Source organism: Hemitrygon akajei, chromosome 14 (assembly GCF_048418815.1).
Source record: "Hemitrygon akajei chromosome 14, sHemAka1.3, whole genome shotgun sequence".
Classification (NCBI taxonomy): Eukaryota; Metazoa; Chordata; class Chondrichthyes; order Myliobatiformes; family Dasyatidae; genus Hemitrygon; species Hemitrygon akajei.
Genome location: NC_133137.1, coordinates 82,281,939 through 82,308,826, shown reverse-complemented (window position 1 = coordinate 82,308,826; position 26,888 = coordinate 82,281,939). Strand labels below are relative to the sequence as shown.

The 26,888-nt window shown below is 43.5% G+C and overlaps 1 protein-coding gene and 1 long non-coding RNA gene across 2 annotated transcripts in view; one reads left to right on the top strand and one right to left on the bottom strand.

Moving 5' to 3' along the window:
* LOC140738737 (semaphorin-3E-like) overlaps positions 1-26,888 on the bottom strand; it is a 157,564-nt gene that overhangs the window by 78,215 nt on the left and 52,461 nt on the right. The window contains exons 2-4 of the mRNA XM_073066478.1: positions 20,978-21,138; positions 11,776-11,838; positions 5,841-5,960 (exon numbers count right to left, since the gene is read on the bottom strand). Of these exons, the coding sequence (XP_072922579.1) occupies positions 5,841-5,960; positions 11,776-11,838; positions 20,978-21,138 (344 nt within the window). The remainder of the gene's footprint in view (positions 1-5,840; positions 5,961-11,775; positions 11,839-20,977; positions 21,139-26,888) is intronic.
* Positions 2,030-3,677, top strand: LOC140738739 (uncharacterized). Its single transcript, XR_012101432.1, has 2 exons — positions 2,030-2,186; positions 2,606-3,677. It is a non-coding gene; the product is annotated as an uncharacterized lncRNA (long non-coding RNA).

The window sequence follows — 26,888 nt, the reverse complement described above, 5'->3', positions numbered from 1 at the left end:
GTCCAGCTATCACTGAACTGACAGACAATGAGTGTGCGTGTCCTATGGCTGCCTAAATGGAGGAAGGTTCTGTGCACCTGTACTGTGCTAGTACTGCTCTTGGTGGAAGCCTTTGAGCAGTAGTTGAGGAATATCTTACAAATCAACTCCACTAACATCACCAGAAAATGGCTTAGGCTTCATTCTCCAGAAGAGACAGAAAATTGTTATTTTGGCTGACTTGAACAGAGATTGCAAAAACATAGGCACTTAAAAAATAAAATTTCAAATGAACCTTAAACTTGCTCTTATATTTAATAGCCATTCCTTTTACTGTGTCCTCCCCATCTCCCACCAGGCCCACATATCCTCTAATTCCCTCAGTGTCCAAGAATCAATTGAGTTCAACCTCCGATATACTCAGAACATTCACCACTCACTCCAGTAGAAAATCCTAAAGATTCTCAATTCCAGAAGAAATTCCACTTATCTCAGGCCACCTTCACCTTGAGACAGCGCGCCTGGCTCTGGACTCTCCTATCTGCCTACTCAGGGAACTCATTCAAGAAGAACATTCAATGAGAAATACTTTTTAACAAGTTTTCCCCACGTCAGAGACAAGCTGGAGGTATGAACGTATGCTACACTCTGTTCTACAGTTATAGGAGAGCTAGTGTCAGGAAGATAAACTTTCAGAGCTTTGCCATTTTATGAAACAGAATGAATTTCTGTCAGGATCTTAACTTTAGAAAATAAATCATCTTCAAAATATCGTGGATGTTGAAATTCTGAAATGAATGAATGTGGTGGAAATACTCATAAGGACAGTTGTTCTTTGTGGATCGAGAAATAATTAATGTGACAGATCATAGTCACACAACACAGTAACAGTCCCTTCAGCCCTTAAAGCCCATGCCAATCACAAAACACCCATTTGCCCTAATCTACATGATTCCCACCTCATTTTCTTCACATTCCAATCAACCTTCCAAGAGTTCACACCTCACAGACATACAAAGTACAATTTATAGTCGTCTGTTAACCCACCAACCTTTGGAATGTGGCAGGAGACGGGAGCATCCGGGGAACCTGCAATCTCCACATGGACAGTGCCAGAGGCTGGGATCAAACCAGAGACTTTGCCTTTGTGAGGCAGTGGCTCTGCCCGCTGTGCTGCCGTGCAGCCCGTGTCCCAGCCTCTCTGTTCCAATCTGACCTCAGCTTCTCGTTGGTTCATTGACCACAGCCAGATGCACTCCAGTAACGTCTTAGACAGCTGGTGAGGCCATGGGGGGATGGCACGGTCGTCCGTGTGATTGGGACCACTCATTGTCATTCAGGGTCACACGGGACAATTAAACAAAAACTTAAAAAATAATTTATTTTACTCATTACACAGAAGTACATGCAACACCTGAAAAATAGACTAAAACAGTGAAACAGATGTGGGGCAGGGCCTGCGTCCAAATTCCTCCTCCATAACTACAGAATTTTAATTTGGCACTTGTCTGGAAGTTTAAGTAAATTGGTGAAGAACTTAAACAATTGGGTTTCTGTGAGAGACCATTTGATTCACTATCTTCCTCCTAAGGAACATGTAAAGAGTCAGTACACAGTCAATGGCAAGACCCTTAACAGTGTTGATGCACAGATGAATCTTGGTGTCCAAGTTCATAGCTCTCTGAAGGTGGCAGCACAGGTTGATAGGATGGTTAAGGTGGCATATGGAATACGTGCCTTTACTAATTGAGGCACTGAGTTCAAAAGTCAGGAAGCTATATTGCTGCTTTATGAAATGTTCGTTATGCCACATCTGGAGTATTGTATACAGTTCTGGTTCTGGAAGGATGTTGAGGCTCTGGAGTTGGTGCTGCCCTCCAGTGTTTGCTCAGCAGAAGACAAGCTGTAATGTCTTTGACTGCAGAGTGCTGCAACATTCATGGACTCAGAGTTTTGGACTATATTTTTTGTGACTGTATTTTATTAATAGCTTATATGTGCTTGGTATCTTATGTGCTACATGTGCCTTGTGCTGTGTGTGACTGTTGGTTCTGTGTTTTGCACCGTTGCCCCAGTGTAACACTGTTTTGTTTGTCTGTATTCGTAGGTATTCACGTATGGTTGAATGACAATTAAACTTGAACTTGAGACTTTGGAGAGGGTGCAGAAGAGATTTACCAGGATATTGCCCGGATTAGAGGGCACAGGTTGGACGAACTTGGGTTATTTTCTCTGGCATGGCAGAGGTTGAGGGAGGGCCTGAAAGAGGTTTATAAGATTATGAAAGGCACAGGTAGAGTAGACAGACTGAACCTTTTTTCCGTCAGGGTTGAAATGTCTAATACGAGAGAGCATGTATTTAAGGGGAGGAAAGTGCTGAGCAAGCTTTTTAAAAAATGAATAGGTGCCTGGAGTGTACTGCTTGGGGTCTTGGTGGAGGGAAAGATGAAGGATGCATTTCAACAGCTTAGAAAGTGCAGGAATTGAAAGGTCATGAACATTATGTAGTCAGAAGTGATTAGTTTAATTAGACATTTGATTACTGATTTAATTAGTTTACACAACATTACAGGGCTAAGGGACTGTTCCTATGCTGTAACTAACATCTGCGTCCATATCTTGTCAGGACTCCAGACCCACCAAGGGTTGACTTTGAAATGGCTATGCAAGCAAACCAGATGTAATTAATGGGACAAGAAGGCGGAGAAAGGATATAACGGGACTAAACATCCATGGCTACCTTGTACTGTCCTTCTCACAAACATCTGGTAACTGGAGTCCAGTCTTGGATAGCGGTCGCAGGCCGGGCAGTGACAGATGGAGGGGTGTCTCCCGGCAGGAGGGTGGACCGAGGGGTGGGCTAGGGTTGAGGGATGGTACAAAGGTTACAAGTCAGAGGGTCGACCACACTGACTAACTAGACTCATGGCATTGGGTCTAATGAAGGCACACAAATGTCCTCCTGATAAACACCCACCATCTCCTGTTTGTGTGACAGAATGGTAGTGTGGAACAAGGTCTGGTGCTGCTCCCCCTGTGAGAACTGTCCAGTGACTCTGTTCACTTGCATTGCCTCACCAGCTGGACTCATCTGACCAACGCCCCCGTAGCTCACAGTGTTAACGTAAATCTGTCTTCAACTTAATCAGATGCTTTCATCAGCAGCTGCCACCATCATGCCCTATCAGAGATATTCTCTTTGTTATATCCAACCTCCTACCCCACCCTCTGCAATTTAACACTGTTTCTTTTTAAACTTTCAGTTCTACCAGGGAATCTGTGACCTGAGATATTAACTCCGTTTCTCCATCCCCTGGTGCTGCCTGACCTGCTGTGTTCCTCCGGAATTCTTCTGTTTCCATGCCACATGGAGCATCTTGACCTTATGTTTATTCCCCTGCATCGATGCTGCCTGACCTGCTGAGTTCCTCCGGCATTTTGTGTGGGTTAAAACCACAGCCAGCAGGATCCCTTCCATGTCAGGCAGCGCTCTGCACAGTTGGGCAGTACCTTCCTGGTCTCCTCCATCGGGTCGAAATATAGAGGTTTCTTCCCAGCAACAGCATGGAGCACCTTTACGAGAGGACCGCGGCAGATGACAGCAGCACACTTCCACCTGCTCAAAGACTATCGGACAATAAATGTTGGTGTTATCAATCCCTTCCAGCTACCAGAAATAAACAAACAGAAATGTACGTAACCAAGATAACTTCTCCTCAGGAGCTGTTGCATTCCTGTAAGTGTAAGGGACTGCCCAAGTTGCGGGACCTGCAGCTGAAAACTATACTTCATTCTCAGAGTCAGACAGTTTATCTATTGCCAACCCAGCATGCCTCTCTACCCTAATCACACTTGCCTGCAATTGGCTCACGTCCGTCTAAAACAGGGGTTCCCAACCTTTCTCATGCCATGGACCAATGCCATTAAGTGTTAAGCATTGGGCCCGTGGACCTTAGGAGGGGGGGGGGGGGAGTCCCTGCTCTAAACTTTTCCTATCCAGGTAGCTGTCTAAATGTGTTTTTCTAAACATTATAATTTTACCCACATCTACCTCTTCCTCTGCCAGTTTGTTCCACTATTACAAGGATTAACCCTCCAGAGTTAACCCTCAATAATAATGATCATGTAGGCACAGCGAGGATGTATATTTGCCGACAAACAACTAACACATGAATTTACACAACCAATCACCTGTGTGCACACCCACTAGATTTCCCTGACTGTCCATGAACAGTTAAGGATGAGAAAAGGTAGAACCAATGAAAAAGAGCCTACATTGGCCAAATGTTCTTCTTGATCCCAATGTAATCTTCACTTCTGATATGGTTGGCTTCTAAAGAGTTATCACTGTCTGTGCTCCAAAATCTCCAATCTTATTTTTTTCCCTTATCAGATCAATCTATGTTTCAATTTCATTGGCTTAATTTCAATTTCATCTGACTGACCTGTGTCGTATTCTCATTGGTTGTAGCCCAAGATTACCAAAAATATTGCTTTATGGTTCTTCCTTCACCCTTGTACCTTAGGTAATTCTTTTTGTTCTGTCCAACTCAGACTGGTTCAAATAAGTTCAACCTGGTCAGCCAAACACTGGTCTCAGAAGACCAGATAACAGGCTGTTCCTTCTGCAAGCCTGCATTTTCCATGATAAAGAGCTTCTCTCATGAAAATGGTCTCAGTAGAAAACTCAATACGTCATGCTCAGTTGCACTGATTAAGTTATCCCTGAGCAAGAACCATTTCTCCAAGCAGTTCACAAAATGGCAGCTGCAAGAACACACTCACAAAATGGCTACCCCCATTCCTGCAACAACATATAAGAACAAAGACTCCTTTTTGTCTGTTTCTAACACCCTTGCCTCAATCCTGTTCACTGGTTTGTAGTTCTTTCTGGCCAACACTACTTACCTACCAACTTATCTGTTGAAAAAGTTGCATTTCAGATCCCCTTTAAATCTTTCCCCTCTCAACTTATTCTTCTGCTCTCTAGTATCAGATTCCCCTACCCTGGGGAAAATACTTACCGCCTGTTGTATCTATGCCTCTCATGATTTTATAAACCTTTACAAAGTCACCCCTCAGCCCCCTGTACTCCAGGGAAAAATGTCAGCCTACCCCATCTCTCCTTAAAACTCAACCCTTCCATTTCAGGCAACATTCTAGGGGAGTAAAAAGACAATCATGATGCAGGTTATCAACCCAGGATATCAATTTCTCTCCACAGATGTTGCCTGAGCCACCAATTCCTCCAGCAGTTTGGTTTTCTCAACATTCCTGTGAATCTTTCCTCCACCCTCTCTACCTTAATCACATCCTTGCTATAGTATGCCAGCCACAACAGCACACAATACTCTAAGTCTGGCCTGACCAATGATCTCTCAAGGAGTTGTCAGTGTTTGTAAAAATCTGGGTTTGCCAGTAATTCCTCTCCAATATCAACAACTAAGGACACAAACTCTGAAATTATGTTGCCAGGTTCTACTACATAAACATTATTTCACCACCCTAAAGTTATTAATGGTTTTGAGCAGCATTAAAATCCCATTGTCCCTCATCATAAATTCAGTTTCAGCACTAAAACTGTTTCTTTAACATATTTCTCTCTGACAGCTGGTATATCCCTGTTAGATAGTATTACTTTAAAAATGCACAACAGTAAATTTAATCAAAATCTAACCTGAAAATTCTGTGAGATTATAAACCTCTTTACTGTCTGGCTCCAGTGAGAAATATCAGTCAGCACTGCCTTTAATAACATGGTTCGGGCTAGGGAAGTGATGTTTGGATATGATGTACTGTAAATCAAAACTCACATTGTACAGCCAGCTAGGCTTCCAAGCCAATCCTCACTGCCCACTCACCTCTCTCCACCGCCCCACTCTGATGTAGGAACAGGCAGGATCAAAGGCTCCAGTACCACAGGCCAGCAGGTGAGAGCGATTGTAGGAATGGAGAACACGAACAAAGTTTGCACATTCAGACTGTGGGAAGGACAAAGAATGATGTTAACTTTCAGATACATAACAATAGCGATAACAGTATGGATAATAAGCTGAAGATTCACTTACGAGTTTTCTCTTTTGACCATAAGATACAGGAGCAGAATTAGGCCATTTGGCCCATCGTGTCTGCTCCGCCATTTCATCATGGCTGATCCAATTTTCCTCTCAGCCCCAACCTCCTGCCTTCTCCCCGTATCCATTCATGCCCTGATCAATGAAGAATCTATCAACCTCTGCCTTAAATATACCTAAAGACTTGGCCTCCACAGCAACCTGTGGCAAAGAATTCCACAGATTCACTGCTTTTTGGCTAGAGAAATTCCTCCTCATCTCCGTCCTGAAAGGATGCCCCTCTATTCAGAGGCTGTGTCCTCTGGTCTTAGACTCTCCCACCATAGGAAACATCCTCCCCACATCCACTCTACAAAGGCCTTTCACCATTCGATAGGTTTCAATGAGGTCACCCTTCATTCTTCTGAATTCCAGTGGATACAGGCCCAGAGCCATCAAACACTCTTCAAGCATTCTTCATATGACAAGGCATTCAATCCTGGAATCATTTTCATGAACCTCCTTTGAACCCTCTCTAGTTTCAGCACATCCTTTCTAAGATAAGGGGCTCAAAACTGCTCACAGTACTCCATGAGGCCCTACCAGTGCTTTATTATGTTTCAACGTTACATCTAATCCTCTTGAAATGAATGTTAACATCGCATTCGCCTTCATCACCACAGACTCAACCAGCAAATTAACTTTTAGGGAACCCCACACAAGGACTCCAAAGTTCCTTTGCACCTTGAATTTTTTGTATTTTTTCTCTATTTAGAAAATAGTCAAATCTTCCATTTCTTCTACCAATGTGCTTGACCATACACTTCCCAACACTGTATTCCATCTGCCACTTCTTTGCCTATTCTAATCTGTCTAAGTCCTTCTGTAGCCTCTCTACTTCCTCAAAATTACCTGCCCCTCTATCTATCTGCTTATTGACTGCAAACATTGCAACAAAGTCATCAATTCCATCACCTAAATTACGAGGGGAGATTGATATGTTTGTGGCCTAAGGTAGAAGGAGTCAATTTTAGAAAAGCTAGCACATTTATTTTTCAACATAGTCCCCTCCTACATTTGAACACTTAGTCCAGCGGTCGTGGAGCATATGGATCTTGGACCTCCAGAAAGTGTCCACAGCAGGGCTGATTGATAAGTTCGTGGCCTAAAGTAGAAGGAGATGAGTTATACAGCTCTCGTTACATGCCCATGCAGGTCAACTCTGAGTGAATAGGCAGGAAGTTTGAAGTTAGTAACTCATCTCCTTCTACCTTAGGCCATGAACCTATCAGTCACCCCTGATGAGTTATTAACTTCAAACTTTCTGCATAATTACTGAAAGAGCAAAATTTAAAATACTTCTTCCGTTCTGGGAAGTATATATCCTGTACCTTCTGAATTGCTTCTAGAAATTCCAGAAATTGCTTCTAGAATTGCTAGCCTGCCAGTGTTCTTTTCCAATCAATTCTGGCCAACTCCCCTCTCATGCCTCTGTAATTTCCTTTACTCCACTGTATCACTGATACATCTGATCCTAACTACTCTTTCTCAAATTTCAGGATGAATTTGATCATATTGTGATCACTTGCCCCAAAAGGTTCTTTTACCTTAAGCTCCCTAATCATTTTTGGGTCAGTGCACCACACCTAATCCAGAATAACTGATTCCGTAGTGGGCTCTACCATGAGCTGCTCTAAAAGTCCTCATAGGCACCCTGGAAATTCCTCCTCCTGTAAGCCAGCACCAAAATGATTTTTCCCAATCTACCTGCATATTGAAATCCCCCATGACTATTGTAACATTGCCCTTCCGGAATGTATTTTCTACCTCTCATTGTAATTTGCAGACCACATCCTTCTGTTTGGGGGTCTGTATACAACTCCCATCAAGGTCTTTTTACCCTTGCAGTTCCTTAGCTCTATCCACAATGATTCAACACCTTGCGACCCTATGTCACCTCTTTCCAATGATTTGATTTCATTCTTTACCAACAGAGCAATGCCGCCCTGTCTGCCTTACTGCCTGTCCTTTCAATACAGTGTGTATCCTTGGGCATTAAGCTCCCAGCGATAATCTTTCAGCCATGATTCAGTGAAGCCTTCAACATCGTACCTGCCAATCTGTAACTGTTCTACAAGCTCATCTATCTTATTTTGTATACTGTGTGCTTTCAGATACAACACCTTCAGTCCTGTATTCACCCTTCTTGATTTTGCAACACTGCAGCTCTAGATTAAACCCCATCATGCAGCATTAACAAATCTTCCCACTAGGATATTTGTACAAACCGTTCCTTCTGTGCAGGTCTCACCTTCAATGGAAGAGAGCCCCATCATCCAAAAATCTTATGCCCCCCCTCCCACACCAACTCTTTCACCAAGTATTAAACTGTACAATCTTCCTACTTCTGGCCTCACTAGCTTAAAGAAAAGAAGGAAAAAAATACTTGAGCTTTTCTTTCCCTAGATTTCCCTGTTTGAAGACTCTCTTTGTGGAAGAGTAGAAAAGCTAAAGCCTTAAGACCACCTCTCTGACTATAGCCTCTCAGATGAAGGCTGCTGTGATGATGGAAGCTGCGTTTGCCCCTGCCTTATTTTAATTTGTTCTTGCTAATCATTCCCAGGTTTCTGAGGTTGTTATAGCCAGGAGTGGTAGTGGAGATAAGCTCCCACTACCTATAAATTGTGTCTCTAACAGCCTTTAACAACCTAGTCCAACTCTTGGCCTTCACGTTTGGGTTAGCTACTAGCCTGGTGGAACAGTTTCTACTGACAAGAGAAAGGACTGCTAGCGCCTCAAAACCAGTTGCTTTGGGCAGGTGGGGCTCGTCAGCCTTGGACAGCAGCCCACCTAAGAGAAGGAAAACTCTAATTTTAAACCTCCGCTGCCTTGCGGCCATACCCACCCATGGAAAATGCTTTGGGAGTAAACCCTGAGGAAGAAATCCGGAGCTGGGGTCCCTAAGGCAGTTTGATGTTGTTTACAACTTCACTCTGGCAACCTCTGCGATGACACCGGTGCCAAGCTGTATCGGCACTTGCCCTTCCCTTGGACTACATCGGTGACGTGAAGAGGGGAACCTGTTGCATGGGCAATGGCCGGTTCTTCAAATCTTCCCATCCAGGCTTGCACCCTGAAGAGGACACAGTCCACCAGAGGCGCAAACCCATGATCCCCTGGGATTGATGGCTGCCTACTATAATCAATGCCAAACACCGGTCAAACTCTATTGCATGGCTGCGATCCATTCCTGCCTTTTATCCTTGGGCAGTGAACCAGTGGATCTGAAGTCCCCTCCTCTCCAAATGTCCTGTATCTGGATTGGCCGCCAGTCAAAGCTCTATTATGCTGCAGTGACGAGTGATTTCTGGGTGATGCTTGGCTTAATGTTGACCGATTCATGAGAATCTTTCTCAATGGCTTTCATGGGGCCATGGTCTTTCTGTATATCAACTCCCTGAAGGCCCTTAACATTTACTATGTAGCTCCTGCCAGAATTTGTCCTCCCAAAGTGCATCACCTCACACCTGTCTGGATTAAATTTCATCCATCACCACTTTGCCATCTTTCTGCTGATCTATGTCCCACTTAGACAGCCGTCTTCACTATCTACGACTCCACCAATTCCCATATTGTCATCAAATTTCCTTTTTCTTCTCAGTCATTTACATATACATTGCAATCAAAGGACCCATACTGATCTCCATGGTGTGCCACATTCCAGAGCTCCAGTCAGAAAGACACCCACCCACCACCACCATCTGCCACTTGTCATTCTGTCTATTTTGGATCCAGTTCACCTCGGATCCTTTGTGCCCTAACCTGGTTGACGAGGCTGCCATGTGTGACCTTGTCATATAGAGCCACAGAATCACACAACGTGGGAACAGCCTTTGACCCAGCTGGCTCATGCTAACCAAGGTTTCTATCCAAGCTAGTCCTATTTGCCTGCATTTGGTTTGTACAGTATGTATCTCTCTAAACCTTTCTTATCCATGTATCTATCCATGTACCTGCCTCAACCACTTCCTCTGACAGTTCAATTCCATTTACTGACTACCCACTGGGATTTAAAAAAATGCCCATCACCTATGCCCTCTAGTTTTTGATTCTCCAAACCTGGAAAAATACTTTGTGCATTCACCCCATTGATGCCCCTTTGTGATTTTATGTACCACTATACGGTTACACCTCAGTCTCCTACACTTATGAAATGTGTTCCAACCTTCTCATCCTTTATCTGTAACTCAGTCCCTCAATTCTTGGCAACATTCTCATAACCCTTCATCTATTTTCCAAGTTACCTTCTTAAAAATACTTGCGGCAATTGCAAACTCCTTGGGTTGGCTGCTGGAGAGTTTTAGCCTCCCTTCCCAAGAAGGGACATACAAGAAAAGGTATGCAGCAAAGGTTGACGAGACTGGGCTGGGGATAGCAAACTTACCTAGGGGAGGCTGTGTAGACCTGGGATTCCCAACCTTTTTTAATGTCATTGACCAATACCATTAAACAAGGAGTCCATAAACCCCAGGTTGGGAAACCCTGGTGTAGACTAACTCTGTGTCTTTTAGTGTTTAGAAGGATGAGAGGAAGTCTCAGCGAAACATACAAAATTCTTACAGGGCTTGACTGCCTGGAATCATGGGCAATGGATGATATTTCCCCTAAACGAGATGCTCAGAACCAAGGGCCAAGATGCGAGGCTGTCTGTTCCGCACTGAGATGAAGCAAGGTTTCTTTACTCAGAGAGCGGTGGGATTCTCTATCCTGGAGGCAGCAGAGACTCTGTGATTGAGTTTACTTCAGACAGAGTTCAAAAAGCTTCTGAATATTGAAGAATCGAGTGGTGTGGAGATCATAAAGGGAAATGGAACTTGGGTAGATCTTAAGGAAAAAAATAACAGGCTAGGGGCTGAATATTCTTCTCCTGCTTTTTGTGCTAATATCCATACGTAGTTCGGAAGGATTGTGCTGAGCTGAGCACAGAGTACCAAATGTCTGCATTGAGTTTCTAAAACAGAGACTGTATGTAGATAGGAACTTATCAGCTTAACCCTGATAGATGTTCATAAATACTGTGAGGCATAGATGGTGTAGAAAGGCAAGAGTCTTTTTCCCAGGAGAGAAATATCAAACACAAGAGTGTACAGCTTTCAGGCGTGAGAGGGTGAGAGAGGAGATGTGTGGGGCAAGTTTTTTTTTAATACACAGAGTACAGTGGGTGGGGTGCCTGGAATGTGCAGCCTGCAGTGGTGGAGGAGGCAGGTACAACAGAGGCTGTTAGACATGAGTGTGCAGGGAGACGAAGGATATGGACATCGTGTGGGCAGAAATGATTTAATCTGATTCAGTATCATGCATGGCACACAGGCATTGTGGGCAGTCGAACCTGCTTCTGTGCTGTTCTACGTTCAATGTTGAAAGCCGCAAGGCAGAGACCTCTCTACAACAGTGAGGCTGTTGTGTGTCGGTTGCATTGCTGACGTGTGGGTCTCCCTTCAGTGATTATCTGCCCTGTCACATCTGCACTGAAGCAGACCAGTTCTGCGACTTTTCAGCGGGCTTCCAATGTTTAAACTTGGTCTGAGAGAGAAAATGTGGGTACGGAGGTCGTTGTTTCACGCTCAGCTTCTCCAACCTGTCCCAAACAGACCGCACCCAGTAGACTCCTCACTAGTTCTGACTACTGCTGATTTTCAATGCGCTCACACTTCAATGCTAAACTCAGACAGCGGACACATACCAGTGGATCTCTGCCCTTCAGCCGACAGCTGTCCATCTGACTCTCTGTCCCAGGCCAGTGGATCTGAAACAGAAAAAGAAGAGGACTGTGACAAGAAGTGTCTCTACACGGCCCAGACACAGTGAGCTGAGGAAAGGGGATGCAGTGCAAAGCTACACCATGGGGATCTCCCAGGAGATAGGAAGTCCACTGCGAATTCTGTCCTTTTCCTGTGGCTGAAATATAGCTAGCTGGAGGTGATGAAGAGGGCATTAGTATCAGGGAATGGTAGCAGGGTTGAGAGTGGCATATAAGTATGGGGTATGCCGTGAAGGTTTTGTTTCCCTGCGGGGCACTGAATGACCTGTTGGGATGAGGCTGATTCCCCCCTCAATGGCAGACCCCTCAGTGTGAAAGGATGGGTCTGACACACTTAATTCTCCAGGAACATCAATCTCCCTCCCCCTAATAGGAGAACCCTCATTATGAAAGGATGGGGTCTGACACTCCTAATCCTGAATGGTAATGTCTAGAATGGAGGGAGTTCATTCTCCATGAACAGAAAAGGAAGAAAAATAATTCCTCAAAGCTCCCTGGAGACCCATTGTTTGATTTGCAGAGAGATTTAATTTTAATCTTTTGTCTCTTTTCACTGTTAAAACTTAGAGCACATTTGCTGAAAAATGTTTGGTGGAAACTGTTAAGAGCCAGGTTATTCCACCAAAATGAAACCAAAATTGAACTTTTTGGCCATCAGACTAAGCGCTATGTTTGGCGTAAGCCAAACACCACACATCATCAAAAGCACATGTGAAGCACGGTGGTGGCTGCATCATGCTGTGGGGATGCTTCACTGTGGTAGGCTCTGGAAGCTTGTGAAGATAGAGGGTAAAATGAATGCAGAAAAATTCAGGGAAATCCTGGAGGAAAACCCAATGCAGTCTGCAAGAGAACTGTGACTTGGGAGAAAATTTGTTTTCCAGAAAGACAATTCGGGCTTACGCCAAACATAGCGCTTAGTCTGATGGCCAATAAGTTCAATTTTGGTTTCATCAGACCACAGAGCCCTCTTCCAACTGATTTCAGAGTCTCTCACATGCTTTCTGGCAAACTCTAGCCAAGATTTCATGTGAGTTTTTTTCTCAACAGTGACTTCCTCTTTGTCACTCTCGCATAAAGATGCAACTGGTGAAACACCCGGGCAACAGTTGTTGTATGCACAGTCTCTCTCATTTCAGCCACTGAAGCTTGTAACTCCTCCAGAGCTGTCATTGGTTTATTGGTGGCCTCCCTGAGGATGGTCTCCTCCAGGCAGATTTACAGCTATGCCATATTCTTTCCATTTCTTGATGATTGAATTAACTGTACTCCAAGTGATATTCAGTGACTTGGAAATTTTATTGTACCTACTTTCTGACTTGTGCTTTTCAATAACCTTTTTGCAGAATTGCTTAGAGTGTTCTGTTGTCTTCATGGTGTAGTTTTTGCCAGGATACTGACTCACCAGCAGTTGGACCTTCCTGATACAGGTGTATTTTTACTACAGTCAATTGAAGCACCTTGTCTGCACACAGGTCTCCAAAAACAGATTTCCATTTAACTAATTATATGACTTCTAAAACCAATTGGCTGCACCCGTGATGACTTGGCGTGTCACATTAATAGAGGGTGAATACTTTTGCAATCAATTATTTTGTGTTTTATATCTGTAATTAATTTAGATCACTTTGTAGAGATCTGTTTTTGCTTTGACACGAAAGAGTCTTTTTCTGTTGATCAGTGTCAAAAAAGCCAAGTCAAATCCATTGTGATTCAATACTGTAAAACAATAAGACATGAAAACTTCCAAGAGGGTGAATAATTTGTACAGGGACTGTATATTTCCTCCCTTTCGGATACCTTCCAATAACTTTCCCATTACTGATGTCAGGCTCACCAGCCTATAATTTCTTGGTTTTCTATAAGAGCCTTTCTTAAAAGATGGAACATCATTGGCTATCCTCCAGGCTTCTGGTACTTCATCCGTCACTGAGGATGATTTATATATTTTTGCTAGGGTCCCTGTAATTTCTACATTTGCCTCCCACAGAGTCCCACCACCTTGTGAGGCCCTAGAGATTTATTTGCCTCAAGACAGCAAATTTCCTCTTCTGTAATCTGTATAGTCAATGCTGCCTTGCTTCATTTTTATAGACTCTGTGTCCAGCCCCTGAGTAAATACAGATGCAAAAATCCTTTTAAGATCTTCTCCATCATGTTAGACACTGAACATGGATTACCATTCTGATATTCCGGAGGACCAGTTTTGTCCCTTGCAATCCTTTTGCTCTTAACATATCTGTAGAATCCCTTAGGATTTTCCTTCACCTCGTCTGATAGGGCAACCTTGTGCCTTCTTGATTTTTTTCTTTGGTGTTCTCCTGCATTTTTATACTCCATAAGCACCTCATTTGTTCCTACCTGCCTGTACCTGCAATGTACTTATTTCTTTTCCTTACCAGGGCCTCAATATCTCTTGAAAACCAAGGTTCCCTAAAACTGTAATCTTTACCTTTTATTCTGACAGGTGCATACAAGATTTGACCTCTCAAAATTTCTCTTTTGATGACCTCCCACTTACTAAGTACAGCTTTGCCAAAAAAACAGCCTGTCCCAATCCTCACTTGCTAAATCCTTTTTGATACCACCAAAATTGGCCGCTCCCTAAATTAGAATCTCAACCTGCGGACCGTCCCTATCTTTCTCTATATTTACTTCAGAATTAATGGCAAAGTGTTCCCCTACACAAACTTTTGTCATCTGTCCTTTCTCATTCCCTAATAGCAGATCAAGTATCGCCTACTCTCTCATTGGAACCTCTACATTCTGATTAAGGAAACTTTCCTGAACAAATTTAACAAACTCTCTCCATCTAGTCCTTTCACAGTATGGAAGTCCCATTCAATATCTGAAAAGTTAACATAACAACGATAATAGCCTTATGTTTCTTGTAGCAGTATGTGATATCTCTACAAATCTGTCCCACTAATTTCCAGAGTGCTGAGAGACTCTGGAATTTGGAGCAGTAAAAATAAAGTTGGAGGAACTTCATGAGAAAGGCAGCATCTGTGAGGGAAACTGTTCCTCCCACAGCCACCCCAGCCCCTCAGTTTCACTCCTCTTCCACTCTCCCCATTTGTCCATCACCCATACACTCCTCCCACTGTCTCCATCTGTCCATCACCCACACACACTCCTCCCACTTTCCCCAACTGCCCATCACCCACAAAGTTCTCACACTGCATCTCCTTTCTCCCAGTCCCTAACTGCCCTTCTCACCTCCCTACCTTGGTTCCATGCTCCACCTTCCTCTCCTATCTGATTCCACTATCATCAGTTCTTTGTCTCCTTCAATCTCACCTCCCAGTCTCTGCCAGTTTCCCCACCCTCCCCTCCCCAGCCTGCCTGTCATCCCTCCTTTCCTGGATACCCTTTCACCTCCCAACCTCTGTCACGATTCCCTTCCCCCTTCCCTATCACCATTCCTCACCTGGATCCACCTATCACCTGTCAAATCTTGGCCCATTCCTGCTATTTATCTTTGTATGCTGACCACCTCCCCTCTACCTTTCATGCCAGGTGAAGGGTCTCAACCCAGAACGTTGACTGTCCAGTTCCCTTCACGTCTGCTGACTTCCTCCACCAGTGTGTTCGTTGGTTTCAGTAAAACTGGCCAGTACTTTTATGTAGAATTTTTCAGAATCAGAATCAGGTTTGATATCACTGGCATATGTTGTGAAATTTGTTGATTTGCAGGAGCAGTACATTGCAATACATAATAGCAAAAGCTATAAATCACAATGAGTATATACATTTAAAAAAAACAATTTCTCGTGACTGTGGATTCCTCCTGTAGTAGTTGTAAATGGGAATATATAATAACTTTCATTGGAGCTACACGTTAAGAGTCGCCGCTTACCATCTTACCGGAAGGGGCTAAAGTGGATTTTGACCCAGATTCCTCCTTCTATTGAGTGCTGGCTTCTGTCATGCCTTTTATATCTTTGTGAAATCTGATATAATTTACTTCTTTTGCTTCTGGAGTAGGCAGTTTAAATGGTTTGGCACGGCAGAAGGGCCAAAGGGCCTGTTTCTGTGCTATACATTTCTGACTCTCTGACTTGATTTCCTTATTCCTTGATAATGGTTCCCCTGAATCAGCTTCACAGCTACGAACCTTTGCTACTTTCTTCCTCGCTGTGCACTTGTACAAGCTCTGCCAACTTGTTTATTCTTTTGTTTCATTTTCTCCTCCTTCACGGTGAAAGAGGCATGGCTGCAATTCTGCTTCAGTAGCAGTTTGAGGAGATTTGGCACGTCTCCAAGGATTCTTACAGATTTCTATGGATGTTCGATGGAGAGCATTCTGACCGGATGCAGCACCGATTGGTCTGGAGGTTCCGGAGGCTGCAAAGGGTGTAGACTCAGTCAGCTTCATCATGGGTACAACCCTCCCCACCCCTGAGGACGTCTTCAGAACGCGATGCCTCAAGAAGGCAGTGTCCATAATTAAATACCCTCACCATCCAGATCAACCCTCTTCATGTTACTACCTCAGGGGGAAGCCGCTTCCTGCTCCTTCACCTCTGCCATTAGATTTCTGATTAGCCCATGACTCATAAACACTAGCACATTATTCCTTTATTGGAACTATATTTTGCAATTTACAGACATTTACGTCTTTAAACTGAATTGTTCCCACAACATCACAGATTTCACATCCCTAAGAGCAGACTAAGGAGCTGGTGGTGGACCTGAGGAGGGCTAAGGCACTGGCGACCCCTGTTTCCACCCAAGGGGTCAGTGTGGACATGGTGGAGGATTAAAAATACCTGGGGATACGAATTAACAATAAACTGAACTGATCAAAGAACACTGAGGCTGTCTACAAGAAGGGACAGAGCCGTCTCTATTTCCTGAGGAGACTGAGGTCATTTAACATCTGCCGGACAATGCTGAGGATGTTCTATGAGTCTGTGGTGGCCAGTGCTATCATGTTTGCTGTTGTGTGCTGGGGCAGCAGGCTGAGGGTAGCAGACACCAACAGAATCAACAAACCCATTCGTAAGGCCAGTGATGTTGTGGAGGTGGAACTGGACTCTCTGACGGTGGTGTCTGAAGAGAGGATGCTGTCCAAGTTGCATGCCATCTTGGACAATGTCTCCCATCCACTCCATAATGTACTGGTTAGGCACAGGAGTACATTCAGCCAGAGACTCATTCCACCGAGATGCAACACTGAGCGTCATAGGAAGTCATTCCTGCCTGTGGCCATCAAACTTTACAACTCCTCCCTCGGAGTGTCAGACACCCTGAGCCAATAGGCTAGTCCTGGACTAATTTCCACTTGGCATTATTTACTTATTATTATTTAATTATTTATGGTTTTATATTGCTATATTTCTACACTATTCTTGGTTGGTGCAACTGTAATGAAACCCAATTTCCCTCGGGATCAATAAAGTATGTCTGTCTGTCTGTAAGTCAGCGATCAAAAATATGATTCTGATTTTCCAGTGTCTTTGGCTGGTTTCTCAGGCTGATTGCTATTCACCACAATTTTTAACTTTTTCTCACTGCCTATATTTTTATCACTAAACCGCAGATATATCTCATCTTGTGTGGAGTCCATATTTCTTAATCAAATGGTTATTCATTTCAAATTATGAAAGATTTAAAGGCCTTGCGCTGCTCTTTAATCTAACCTGTTCTACTTCATATCCCTGTAATCGCCTTTATGTCGAAGACTCTAGTTTTACACTTGAATTCCTCATTCTAAAACTGATTCAGGCCACTCTCCCAGCAGACCCATTATCCTGCAGTTCCCACCTGCCAGTGATCCTGTCCACTGATGGAAACCTTTTCATGTCCTCAGTGAACCAAATCAGCTTATAGTCAACCACTGCTCCCGGTATTGAGTCATCACTGTAACAGGGTAAACCTGACAATTAAAGTTCCATGTTGCAGAAAATAAACTGAACCCCAGCTAAAGGAAAAGGCCATTCAGCCCCTCAAGACTATTCATTTTTCATCAGGTCTTCGGTGATTTGTATCTGCACAACATTCACTTACCCTGGTCCCAGAAAATGCCCAATCACTTTCCAGCATTGTGATATGACATTTTCAAAGGACTCTGTCATTAAATTAGACTGATACAGCACTACAGCTCAGAAACAGGCCATTCAGTCCATCTAGTCTGTACTTAATTATTATTCTGCCTAGTCCCATCGACCACACTTGGATCTCAGCCCTTCATACCTCTCCCATCCATGTAGGTGCTTATATAAGTACCTCTTAAGCATTGCAATCAAATTCATATCCACGATGTCTGCTGATAGCTCATTCCACACTCTCACCATCCTCTGAGTGAAGAAGATCCCTTCAGGCTCTCCTTAAATATATCACCTTTCTCCCTTAACCCATGACTTGTAGTTCTAGTCTCACCCAACCTCAGTGGAAAATGCCTGCTTGCATTTACCCTATCTATACACCTCATAGTTTTGTACACCTCTATCAAATCTCTGCTCTTTCTCCTCAACTCCAGAAAGCAAAGTCCTAAAGTATGCAACCTTTCCCTACAATTCACGTTCTCAAATCCTGGCACCATCTATGTAAACTTTCTCTGCACTCTTTCAATCTGATATTGAATTAGCTCGCAGAACTTTACTCTCGATGGTGTGAGTTGAGGAAAGAAAGTTGGCCAGGCTGTGAGATAGTCTGCTGCTTATTCAGTTCCTTCACTTTCACTGGGGAAATAGATTAAATAAACATTTTAAGTTTACAAACGCTTTTCCGGCAGAGTGTATTGATAAGAAATGTTTTGCAGCTTAATGTGCTAAAGCTGTGTTTGCAGGCACATAGTTCTGGGAAATCAGGAAACAGCAGAACAGTTCAACTAATAGGTTGTAGCTGACCTCAGAGGTAAAGTCTGTCACAAACTGTATGTAGTACAGAGTCAAAGGGAGAGAAGTAGCTGTTAGCTAAAGTACCACCTGTCTTCAGCTACAATGTGAGGTTTTGGAGAGGAAACAGAAGAGTTCTTGAAATGACTGCAGGGCTGAGGGACTTCAGTTCTGCGGATAAATGGGAAAAGTTGGGTTGTTTCTCTTGGAACAGAGGAGGCTGTTAGAGGCAGTTATGAAAGATGTCTATGGATTAGAGAGAGAAATTGTTCCTCTTGGGAGAAGATTCCAGAAGCAGGAAGAAGATGGTTGGCAAAGAAATCAAAAGAGACCATGAGGAAAAGGTTTGCTGTGTGGAGGAGTAGTTGAGCACTGTGGGGAGGAGAGTGGGCTTGGATACAATCACACAGTTCATAAGGGAGCTGGAATGTTTCTGAAACAAAATAAAATAGTATATAGAAGAGTTCAGCACAGAAACTGGCCCCTCCACCCCTCCAGCTCATCTGGTCCACACTACCAACGCTAATCCCATCTCCTGCAAGTAGGTCTGCATCGTTCTGTGCATTTCCAATCTGAGTACCTGCCCAAAGGCCTTTTGTACCCCCTCTATCAGGATAGACCAGAGTGGTGATGAGATAGTTTACAAGATCATAGAGGGGTATAAAGAGGGCAGAGGTTTAAGATGAGAGTCGAGAGATTTAAAAGGGACGGTGGAGCAGTTCCTTTATGCAAAGGGTAGTGTGAATTTGGAATGAACTGCCAGAAATAGTGGTTGAAGCAGGCACATTAGGGACATTTAAGAGCCATCTGGATAAGTACATGGATGGAGAAGTGTAGAGGGCCGTGGGCCAATCATGATACTAGATCACTAGGCAACACAGTCGGCATTGGTGGGTTGCTATATGAATCTACGACTTCACTACTTCATCCGGCAACTCATTCCAGTTGAGCACTTAAAAAACTTACACCCAGGTCCCCTTTAAATATCTCTCCCTCTCACCTCAAGACACAAAGCTGGGCTGAGAAGCAGAAAATTGAGTTTCATTTAAGACCTGGAGTCAAGGGTCAATCTCACCCTTTGCCATGACCACACTAAAGCTGACTGGAGGGTGGTCACTGTTCACAAAGGGTTCATCCTTAGAAACTTCCACTACTTGTCCGTCCTCATTCTCTGACCTGAGGTTGAGTACAGGACTCTGCTGTTCTGAAAGCACCTCCTGTAATTAACAAATGCCACCCTATGCAAGTTCTTTACACTAAGGAAATCCTAATCAACATTGGGAAAGTTAACTTCTCCCACAACTACAACCTAGTGAGTTTATATCCCGCTGCTCTTTATCTCAATATTTGCTCTTCCAAATCCCACTGACTATTTGGACACCAGTAGAATAACCCCATGAAAGTTATCCTTCGTTTCTATCTGTAAGGGAAAAACATGGAGGACAGTGAGATCAGTGTGGGACATGCTGACTTCAAAAGGCATGTTAGGATCAAGGTGATGGTGTTCGGTCTATTGAAGAATATTAAGGGGGAGATTTCTGCAGGATTTATCCCAGGTGTTTAAGGGAAGCCAGCAATGAAATTGACAAAGACCTCTTTAGCTACAGGTGAGTTCTCAGAGAGTTGGAGAGTAGACAATGTTGTCCTTTGTTTATAGAAGGCAATAGAGGTAAGCCAGGAAATGACAGACTGATGTGTCTTGCATCTGAGATAGGGCAACTTTTGGAACGGATACTTGGGTATAGTTTTTGATCGTCTTCAGCCCGAAAAGTTGACTCTTTATTCCTCTTGATAGATGCTGCCTGACTTGCTGAGTTCCTCTAGCATTTTGTGTAGGTTCCTTTGGATTTCCAGCACCTGCAGAATCTTGTGTTTATTTTCAGTGACAGGGTCTACTCACATCTCGAGCCTCCTATTGCCAAGACAGTTTTGGATTCAAATGGGTTTCTAGGCCAATGGCATTAAATAATCTTTGTTTGTATGCAGGTTGTACGTTTGTTGGTGGGATGTGTATGCATGAATTAGCGCAGAGTGTGTGGAGGAATGTACTCTTTATGAGGCATAACTGAAGTTGTGCAGCCCACTAAACAGATCATTTCGAACTCAAATACATAAACTATTGGACTACCTGACAGCTTGCAATGTTAACCACTGTTTTCCAAAATGTGAAGGTGTCTCAAAGGGGGAAATGAGGTCCATGTTTCAGCAAAGGAATCAATGAGGGAATCCGCAGAGAGAGAGAGAGAGAGCGCACCCCATCCTCCCCGTCGGAGCTGCCTCACCTCTCGATAATCCTCATCAATGCGTTCCAGACTGAGTGAGCAGAGAAGATCTCTGGCACCGAGGAAGAGCTGCTCCTGGTATTCATCCAGCAGCATAGTCTGTAGGTTTGCCATTCTCCGGGAGCCCTGGAACACCCTGGTCCTGTTCAGCTCCCACAACTCTGGAAAAGAAGCAAAGACTGATGGTGGTGGAGGCTAAAACATTAGGGGTATTTAACAGCCTCTTGGACAGGCACGTGGATGAAAGAAAAATAGAGGGTTATGGGGTAGTGTGGGTTTAGTACTTTTTTTAAAGGAATATATGGGTCAGCACAACATCGAGGGCCGAAGGGCCTGTACCGTGCTGTAGTATTCTAGTGTCTAGTGACTGAGGGTGAACACCAGGTAGCCACCCCTGACCTTGAGAGAACAGTCTCCATAGCACAGACACCAGCTCCAAGATCCCATGGGTTAGGGGAAACCTCAGATTTCCAATGCAACTGTCACTCAGTGGGTGTCCTACATCCGTTCGTTGCAAGGTGCCCTTGTGAATTTTATGGGACTGGTTACCTGGGATAAAGGGCTCATTAGCGGTGCATAAATATTTTCTGGAAAAAAATTGCATAAGTCATTTCAGAATTACTTGTAAAAGAAATTTAAATACTGCTGACCTGATATTAAAATGCTGGAAACACTGAGCAAATCAGGCAACATTGGTGGGAGGAGAAACAGACGGAACCTTTCAGCTCAAAGAGCCTTTGTTAGGATTTATATACTTCAAGCTGCAATGCTCAGTCTATCTCTCCTTTCAAGTTCTGCTTAACCTGCAGAGTGTATCCAATATTTTCTGGATCTGTTTGCTTGTTTACACCACATATGCTTTATTTTTGTGATGTTCTTTGATTCTGTACAGCCGGCTGATATATAGCTCGCCACTGGAACGAAAGAGGCCGGTCATTCTTTATAAGGAGGAGACCTGAGTGCGTGAGCAGGTTGGCTGATGGTTTTTTAATAACGATTTCTCCAACACAAAGGTTCTGTCTCAAATAAAATGTCCCTATCTTGTTCAGCACATCATTAATTCCAGAGGGAGCTGCTTCAAGGTTTAAGGAAACAACCATTCTTCAAAGTACCCAAAGGTCCAAACTTCTCACAAGGGGAGACAAATGCGTCCCCAGGGGAGATCCCGCAATTTATATTTCTCATTTTGTTCTGTGATGCATGAGCATGAATGCTCGCACACAGGTGGGCAGACGGGTGTACACAGATACATGTGTACAGGCACACGTGTGTCTCAAACACAGAATCTTTACCCCCTGCCTTATTCTCACTTCTATGTCTCCTACATCTATACTCCATTGACCTGTTACCCTTGTACACTCGCTGCCCCGAACGTTTTGAGGCCAACCCTTCTGCAGCCTCACTCCTGTCTTCAGTCCTCTCCTGCACCCTGCCACCTCCTTTCTTCCTAACTGTGAGCACGCCCCTCACTGACCCTACCCTCCAGAGCTTTGCTCTGCCCCCTCCACGTGCCCCCTGTTCTGACCTGAATCTTTGATTGTCTCTCTTTCCACAGAAGCAAGCTGACGAGCTTCGATTTGCTGCATCTGTGCAGACGTTCCTCTGGAAGTGCTGCCATCTTAATCCTAGCAAATGCGCACCCATCAGAGGGTGCACAGAGAAGGACATGCGTCTGTCAGTGGGAGTGCAGAAAAGATTCAGCACATTAGCTCCAGGGACAATAGGCTCTGTTACATGGACAGAGTTTGTATCAATGAGGTCTGTACCCTCTAGAGTTCATAAATCGTGAGAGATTATCTCGAGCACAGAATAGCACAGAACAGTACAGGCCCATCGAGCCATAATGTTTTAAACTTTCCCTCCCACATAGCCCACCGTCTTCCTATCACCAACAGGCCTGAATCTCTGAAATGTCCTTAATGCTTCCAATTCCCTCCCCCTCCCCCCGCAGTGCGCTCCATGTGGCCACCACTTTGTGTGAAAACGCGACCACTGACATCTACCCCATACTGAAAAAGGAGTCAGCTGTCCACTTTATCTACCCCTCTTGTACACTACGATCCAGTCACTTCTCATCCTCCGGCGCTCCAAAGAGAAAAACCCTAGTTCGTTCAACTTCTCACGAGACATGCTCTCCAATCCAGGCAGGTGAATCTCCTCTGCACCCTCTCTAAAGCTTCCACATCTTTCCGATAATGAGGTGATCAGAACTGAACATGATGCTCTCATCAAAGGGCTTGACAGGGAGGAGGTAGTGAGGGTGTTTCCCCTGGGTGGAGGAATCTAGAACAGGGCGGCAGTGTCTGTGAACTAGGGCAGGGCTGTTTGGGATTGGGATGAGGAGGAGGGGGTTTTTCAGGTAGGGAGTTGAGAATCATTGGAATTTTCTGTCCTGGTTAATCAGTAGGGACTCAGTCATTGAAGTTGATCTACACAGGGATCAATAGATTTCTGGATATTGAATGGATTAAGGGATTTGGGAATATTGCGGGATAAAGGTGCTGAGGTGGGTCAGCTTTGACCATGATGAATGGTGGTGTAGGCTCACTGGGCCAGATACTCTATTTCTGCCTCCATTCAGTTCACCCTCAGGTTCTCTGTACTTGTTTATTTCCATCAGTGATTTAAAGCATCAGTCAACAGGTCGATAAGAGTCCATTTTCAAGTGCATTACTGATCAGATTTATGTTGGCTTGAAGCTGCAGATGGTGAGGCCCCAGGAGTGTCTGTTAGTCTCTATGGACTGCAACAGGAGCTCTGATTTATGAAAGACAAGAGCAGAGGGAGATTGGATTGTTGGAATGAATGCTCTAACTGTGAAGCTGCAACTCAGTGTTATCTTCCAAAAGTCAGCGTGTGGAGAAACAATTTCTGGGTGAGGGCAGCAGGTTGTTGCTTGTTGGGGGTTGGGACGAGCAGATTAGATTAGTCACGACCTTATTGAATGAAGGGGCAGGTTTGAGAGGACGATGGTCTGCTTTGTCCTGTTAATCACATCAGTGAATGTCACCTGCAATGAGGATGGTTTGATGTGGAACTTCAGTGTCCCTGGTGAAGCCCAGTACCAGCAGTTCAGTGTATACCTAGTTACCTGGCACTCTACTCTCTGGTGACCAGTACCCAAACTGGACTGGCCATTTGCCTCCTTTCTTTCACCAAAACAGGACAGTTTAAGTCGAACAATTTGTCAGCATGAAATAGGTCTGCAGCAAAGTCTTCAACCCACCCTGTACCACAGAAATACCGAAGCATCATCAGCCTAAAATAATGTTTGTCTCTCTGTCTGTAAGTGCTGCCTAACTTGCTCTATTTCTGTTCTAATTCAGAGTTCCAGTGTTTTTAGGGTTCAGCTTTTGCAAGGCGTCCTTGTTATGGACCACAACAGAGACACAATAGTCACAGTGGCAAGCCTGCTGCGTAGTATGAGGATCTGATGTTGGTCTGCTCAAAGCAGAAGCATGGCCTGGATTGGGGAACAGACTTTCACAGAAGGCGAGCTGCAGTATGTCTTCATTGTGTCTAACTGCAGGAACAGCTCCTTGTCTGTAAAGAGGAGCGAGCTGGTGATACTGAAAGAGACTGGAGTCTGAATATTGACATCCTTCGGGCTGGTGAGTTCTAAGACTGTAAAATTCTACATTTTACATCCTTTACTAAACTACAACACGGGCATTTGAAACCTTTCATTGCCACAGCATTACCCTCAATCACTTGTCACCCTGCCACTTGTAAATAGTTTTAGTTTTTTTTTGATTAAGAGATACAGCACGGTAACAGGCTTTTTTAGCCCAATGACCACGTGCTGCCTCGTTACGCCCATGTGACCGATTACCTGCTAACCTTGCATCTTTGGAATGTGGGAGGAAACTGGAACACCCGGAAGAAACCAAAGCGGTGCTGGGGAGAACGTTCAAACTCCTTACAGACGGTGACTGAATTGAACCCGAGTTGCAGGTGCTGTAATAGTGTTACAATAGCTGCTACATGACCATGCTACACTGATATATCCAGATATTACTTTCATATAAAACAGAAACCTTTTAACAAGGGATTGGGGGACGTCATGTGATGACGTAGGATCGAGACGTGGAAATCCATCTCTCCCGTAAAAAACCAGTAAAATAATGTTTAAGTGAAGAAAAGTTAGTAAATACTTTTTAAAAATTACTTATAAACTACTCAGGATTGTCTTAAGATATGTCTCCTAAACAGAAGCAGAAGAAAACTACTACTTTGAAGACAACACAAGTTGGAAAAGAATCAAGGCCGGCCGCTATGAAAGAGCCTCAGGCTCAAGTGTATTTTACCTCTGGCGATACAGAACAGGAAACTACAGCAACATCAGCCATTTCCAAAAAAAAGAGCAAAAGGAATTGTGCATGCGTGAAGGAAGGGGCATGCACAAACACGAGCAACCCAAACTACAAATCCCAGCTACGATCGGAACTGAAAGTGAAAGTGAATATGACGTGGAATCAGATTCTCTGGATAAATCAGACGAAGATGAAGAGACAAACAAAGAAGAACAACAGGAAGAGGTTGGAGGTGGTATTGGAAACATAAAATAATCTTTGGTGCAAATAATGCATGAATTAAAAGCATTAAAAGTAATAAAAAAGATATTAAAATATGAAGATTATGTTTGATAAAATGATGAAAAGACAGGACAAAATGGATAAGAAAATTAAAAACTTGGAAGAAACAATGGGAGACACCATTGATAGAGTGAATAAAATGGAAGATAATATTTCTGCCTGGACATTAGAAAGAAAACGGTTGTTGGAAAAAGTGGATGTACTTGAAAATTTTAACAGACAAAATAATATTAAGATTATTGGACTTAAAGAAGATATGGAGGGAGAGGATCCAATAATTTTTTTCAAAAATGGATTCCGGAAATTTTGGAAATGGAAGAAGGAACCCAGTTAATTGAAATTGAAAGGGCTCAGAGAGCCTTAAGATCAAGACCTCAAGTTGATCAAAACCCACGATCAATCTTGATAAAATGCTTAAGATATCAAGATAAAGAAAAGAACCTGAAGGTGGCTGCCCAACATGCCAGAAAGAGAAATGAGTCATTGATGATAGAAGGGAAAACAGTTCTTTTCTATCCTGATATAAGTTATGACCTTTTGAAGAGAAAGAAGGAATTTAACCCAGCGAAAAAAGTTTTATTGGAAAAGGGTTATAAATTTATATTGCGCCATCTGGCAACCCTGATAATTTTTTTGGATGATGGAAAATGAAGATTTTTTACTGATTATCGGGATGCGGAAGAATTTGCACAAGAACTCCCAAATATTCGCTAACCACAGCCAAAGATTTAAAAGTGAAACAGATTAAAGATGAAGATAGGGACAGTGAATGGAGTTGATGGATGTCAAGGACAGAAGGATATTTAAATATATTCTTAATTATATGATACAGGGGGAGAAAGGTAAGAATTTGAGAAATATTAATTGAGAGTAGTGATATTATTTTTTCTTCTCTTATATATACTTTTTTATGTTATGGGGAGCTGGGGGAACTTCGGATCGATTGCTACGGGATTCACGTGTGTATCATGGCGATTGCCATGACCCGTACAACGGAGGGGGGTAATGTTGTGTTTTTTTTTATTCACAACATTAGTAGAGGGTATTTTGTTTTTTTTCTTTATAATCTATTTTTCTTTAATCTTTCTTTCTTTGCCTGGACAATCAGAGGGGAGACACATAGCAACACGGAGAATTTTAAAAAGATTCCCCAAGGTACTACGAAAGTTGAAAAGTTAGGTATTACTATAGACTGGAGTAACCCTGTTAAAAATAATGACTAACTTACTGAATTTTTAAAGTTTTAATGTTAATGGGCTTAATGGACTGGTGAAAAGAAAAAGAATTTTAACATATATAAAGACAATGAAAATAGA